Source organism: Littorina saxatilis, linkage group LG3, assembly GCF_037325665.1.
Source record: "Littorina saxatilis isolate snail1 linkage group LG3, US_GU_Lsax_2.0, whole genome shotgun sequence".
NCBI lineage: Eukaryota > Metazoa > Mollusca > Gastropoda > Littorinimorpha > Littorinidae > Littorina > Littorina saxatilis.
Genome location: NC_090247.1, coordinates 30355975 through 30361098, shown reverse-complemented (window position 1 = coordinate 30361098; position 5124 = coordinate 30355975). Strand labels below are relative to the sequence as shown.

Sequence of the window (5124 nt, the reverse complement as noted above, 5' to 3'; positions counted from 1 at the left end):
ACACACACACACTCACACACACACTCACTAACACTCACACACACACTCACACACACAGACACACACACACACACACACATACATACACACTCACTAACACACACACACACACACACACACACACACACTAACACTAACACTAACACACACGTACTGTCGCACCAACACACACGACAAACAACGGCGCGTTTCGCGTTCGACATCCCCAAATCTCAAAACATATAATATATATGTTTCCCTACGTTTTTAGATGGAGTTTTTGTTGAAAACATTGTTTCGTGTTCTGCGTTTTACACCGTCTTAAGTCTTCGAAAGAAACGACAAAAATTATCAATAATGAAGGCTCTCATGGTGACTTAATTACACCCATTCTCAGCAATTGCGACGTCAAAACTGACGAAAAGTTAACCGATCCCACCGAGAGGGTTCTTCTTGTAAACTATTTTATGTAAGGTTCCTCTTGGCTTCCATGATCCTTTCACTTTTTTTCCCAAACCAACTTTTTAAATTGCGTATTTGTTTGTCGAGCGGTAACGTATGTATTGGTTACGTATGTATTGTCCTCTATTTTGATTGACGGCACAGAGTTTGTCTGGTGACTATGAAAACGTGTGATAAATGTTCTTCCATAGAGTGTGTATATAAATATATATGCGCATCCTGCTATAGGCAATGCCACATAGGTTGCTCAGCTTCTGGACAAAGTTTCTTGTAACACGTTGGCAACGAATGTATCCTTCAAAAGAATAAAACAATGTTGGTTGACAATAAAATCGGATCTGAAAATCAACAGCAGGCTCGCGTGTTCAATGTGTACAAGTTGTTAAAATACTCTCATTTGTGAAACTTTTCACCTCAGATGCAAGTCAATAAACGCACAGACTTTTCGCAACATCCCTTTCAAGTTTGCTTAAAGTACGAGCGTATGTATCCTTGAAGTTGGTGACACAGGTAACATCTACGAGTTCATGGATTTGAGTTTGTTTTTAAATCTTAAATTTGTTGTCTTCTTTTCCTTCCATATTTCATAGTTTTGTTTAGTACAAAGTCAGCCGTATGTGTTGACGATAAACAAGTGAGATTGTTGCATGATTTACATCACCATATAGACAGGCGACAGTGACGTATGTGTCGTGTTGATGCATTCTCGGCAAGATTGTAGCGCATGTATCATTCGGTGGTCCCAGCTACAGCCAAAAGTCGCAACGTACCACTGAGTGTACATAAATGACAGTTTGATTTAATTCAACATTTTTCGTGTTTTAAGAATACCCAAGGCGACAACTATTGCACCTCATTAATGAGAATGGGTGTTAGTCATATCAGCAGTGGACAATTACTTGTAAAATTACCGCCTAGCTGTGCATGTTTTGGTATTGTATATAATTAAGGTCGTCTTCCTTCCTGTGACTACGACCGTGTGCCCCGCAAGAGATCTGCCCATGCGTTTTTCTCGTTTGCGAGTATCTATCCACTTGAACACACCCCAAATCTCGACAGCCTGCCTGCTTTTTACGAAGAGTACAAATATGTTGCTTAATTTATTCAGCAGATTTGACATAGGAGTCACAAATTCGCAGCACAGAAAGCAGTTAGGATCTTCATTTAATTAAGGCTTATGTCCAAGTAGAATGATCCTCTTATCCCAGTAGCCAGAACTGCGTTGGTTTACATGGAAACAGACAGACGGATGATTATTGGTATGATTCAAAGTGGAAAGATGTCTTGATCTCGTGTACAAGTCAGTGAAAATGTGTGTCTGGTTGAGATGATAAAGTTGTTACAAAAGAAAGAATTATTGGGTTCTTAAAACCGAACTGATGATGATGATGATGACGATGACGACGATATGATAATAACGACGACGACGACGACGACGATGATGATGATGATGATGATGATGATGATGATGATGATGATGATGATGATGATGATGATGATGATGATGATGATGATGATGATGATTGTTTTTGGTCGTCTCTTCAGCAGATATTGCTATCCGAGACGGAGACCGAAGTTTGTTTCCTTTGTCAGTTCACGTGGCAAGCTCCATGCTTAAATCTACATTCAGGTCTATCACTGTAATAATGATGATGTTCTACATTTCAGAACAATCCAGTGGACACACGGTCTTCAGTGTATGGCCGGCCTCTTGATACTGACCATCGCGGCTGGTGCCTTGTATCGGTCAGCGTCCTTGTATCATCCACGTAGGAAGGTCATTCTCCATCTCAAGTCACAGAAAAAGAACCGCAGAGACAGAGAAGCGGAGAAGCCGCCTTATTTGGACTTCAGCGCACTGCGCATGCGCTCACTACAAGCCTTGATGGCCATTTCCGCCATCGTGGGGATTGGAGTACACGTGCCCTTTGTGTTATTGGTGAGTCCTGATTTGTACAGTTTTTACTTTTTTTATTACATTTTTATTTATTAGTTTATTGAATAAAATGATTATAAATTTTTTTTTATTAATTGATAGAACAGAGAGAAGGGGGAAATAAGTGTTCGAAATTCAGAGTTCAACCCCTTCTTCTGCGTTGAAGGGCTACAACTCTCTCATACACTCGTGTTTTCAATAGTGGGTTTTATGTGCATTGCTGTTTTTTCCCCACCATTTAGGCAGTAATACTTTTTATTGGGGGGGGGGGGGAGGAGGGGGGGCTGGATTCTGGGTATATTCGTGTTCCTATAATCCACCGAACGTAATTTGACAGATATGAAATTTAGACATGAGTGAGCGCTTTGGGGAACAAGTCTTCTGCCACCTGAGGGATCACTTAGAAGCATTGGGATTAAGAAGCAACTTTCGTCCTCTCAAGTTTTGACAGAGACTGCATTAAAACAACTTAAACAGTGAGAGTGTCATAGAAACGGATATGCTCAATTGTCCTCACATCTGACCTTTCAGTGGAGGGGCACTCCTTGGACATACCTTGGAAAAAGTAGGCATGACTAGGCCGTAGTTAGACCACAGAGATATAGTCTTTGCATGGATGGGATTCTTCCGGTATATGCCGGAAATCCGGATTCGATTATGGCCTTTTTTTCTTTAGCCTTTTTTTTGTTTGTCTTTTGTTTGGGGGTCTTTCTTTTTTGTCTTCGGTTCAGGATTCATGACATTTTTCAGTCCCACCCATGAGTCTTCATCTCTGTGAGTTAGACACGTCCCCACCCCCCTCCCCCAACCCCGCAGCCTTCCTGCCCTGGACCCTACGCCCCTGTAACGTTCTCGGTAGTGATGACGACGGGCGGTGTCCATGCATTCTCCACGTGAGCGGCCCGGAGACCCTCACCGGGTAATCTGGCAATGAATAAGCAAATCACTGTCTCCTTTCCCCGACCCGCGGTAGGGCGGTCAGCGTGGTATCTGTGCCAAAGGGGATTTAAGCAGATTCTCACTCAATTGGAAGGTTTCGTAACTTGGACTCCCCTCCCTGGGCTTCTCCGACTCCTTCTTCTTTACCGCGTTGTGCAAGCGTGTTTTAAAGAAACTGTCCTTCTCGGGAAGGGGGGGGGGAGCGACTACAATAATGTCTCAGACTCAAGACTCAGACTCAAAATGGTACTGTCCTTATGAAAACAAGGAAAAGTGCCTTGCAGTGTCAGGCGATCACAGACATAAAATACATCACATTTACTAAGAATTAAGGATTGCACTTAAAACTAACAACACTAAACCGTATAGATCCTATAGATATCTGAGAGGACGTTAATCCCAAGCACTCAGTCAGACAGTGGGAAAAAGCAGTCCTGTTCCCTTTCTCGGATCGGCCTGGAATGTTACATGAGATATATACACATCCACCCATCTGGTCAAATAACAAGAATCAAACGCCTGCCTGTTTTCTTTGCAGAATGAGATTTTGGACGCTAAGGTCAATCTGCGAAATTGATTACTTTAAAATACTCACTGTGAGAAATCCTAGATGCCATATGTTGTTTATTTCACGATTAAAAAAATTGAATAAAGGCTTGTTGAAAATCCTCACTCTGCACAGGTAGAAAAGCCCGGCAGGTGATTTTTGGCTTGCGACGACGTGGTTGCTAAGGCCAAAAAAAAAATAGGTGTGGTTACGGTAACATAGCCAAAAAATATAGGGTAGGAAGGTAGGCAATCACTTTTTTGTTTTTAACGTTTTTTTCTAATGTGTACAAATTAAACCTACTTGACAGGGAAATAAGTGTGCGACTCGGGCGCTTTCGCTTTCATTGCGTTTTCTGCACTCGTTTTCTTGTGTTTTTTTTAATTTTTTTGACAAATGTAATAAATAGTTATAGGGTCGGCCCCTAAAAATAGGGTAGGTCGGGTTACCGTAACCACACCTATTTTCCTTTTAGGCCTAATCGCCTGGACAGATCTGAAATAATGAGATAAAAGGCACACTCCTTCTCGTGAATCAGTTCGGCTTACCGTCTCAGATGTGGCCAGGCTTTTACAGTTTGCAAGGACTACCCAAACACAGCATTTGGAAGTTCAATCCCTGATTTTACAGGCACAGTCCTTCCCATGTGAGCAATTCGGCTCACCATCTCAGAGCTGACCAGGCTTTTACAAGGGATAAAATCGTTTGGTATGGAAACAAATGTCGTTGTTTCAAAATCAAGTGGTTTTACCATTTAAGGCAAAACGAAGGGTAGCGGTAATAAACCATTTTATTTAATTATTGATAACAGCCACAACAAGAGGCGAAGCCTTCAAGGCTCACGTAAGAAATCGACAAACAGTAACACAAACTCAATCACTCAGTCACACATACACACACACAGTAAGCATAGGTGACACGGTGCAAGAGTGCGAGACACTAGATCTAGATCTGTCTGTCTGTAGCCTACTTACGGGGACACGACTGCCAGATGGCCAGATCGACACTGCGCTTTCGACAGCGCTTCCTCGCGCAGACACAGGAAACACGCTGTGTGCAGGTTAACCTGTAGGAAATCTCCTTTGGTATCTTCTTTATCTATTTTTCTGGAGCTACGAAACCGAACAATGTGAAATCGTCTTCTCCGAATCGGCGAACTGCAGCTCGGTGATAACTGTATCTATACCACAATCCTTCACGCGATCTGACCTAACCTTGACCCCTGACCTGGTCTACATACCACACACGACACAAACCAGTC

The 5124-nt window shown here is 42.4% G+C and overlaps 1 protein-coding gene across 1 annotated transcript in view; it reads left to right on the top strand.

The window, feature by feature from the left end:
• LOC138962105 (monocarboxylate transporter 2-like) overlaps positions 1 to 5124 on the top strand; it is a gene marked incomplete in the record, with an annotated part of 20777 nt that overhangs the window by 6101 nt on the left and 9552 nt on the right. The window contains 1 exon segment of the mRNA XM_070333826.1: positions 2110 to 2380. Coding sequence (XP_070189927.1) covers positions 2110 to 2380 — 271 coding nt within the window.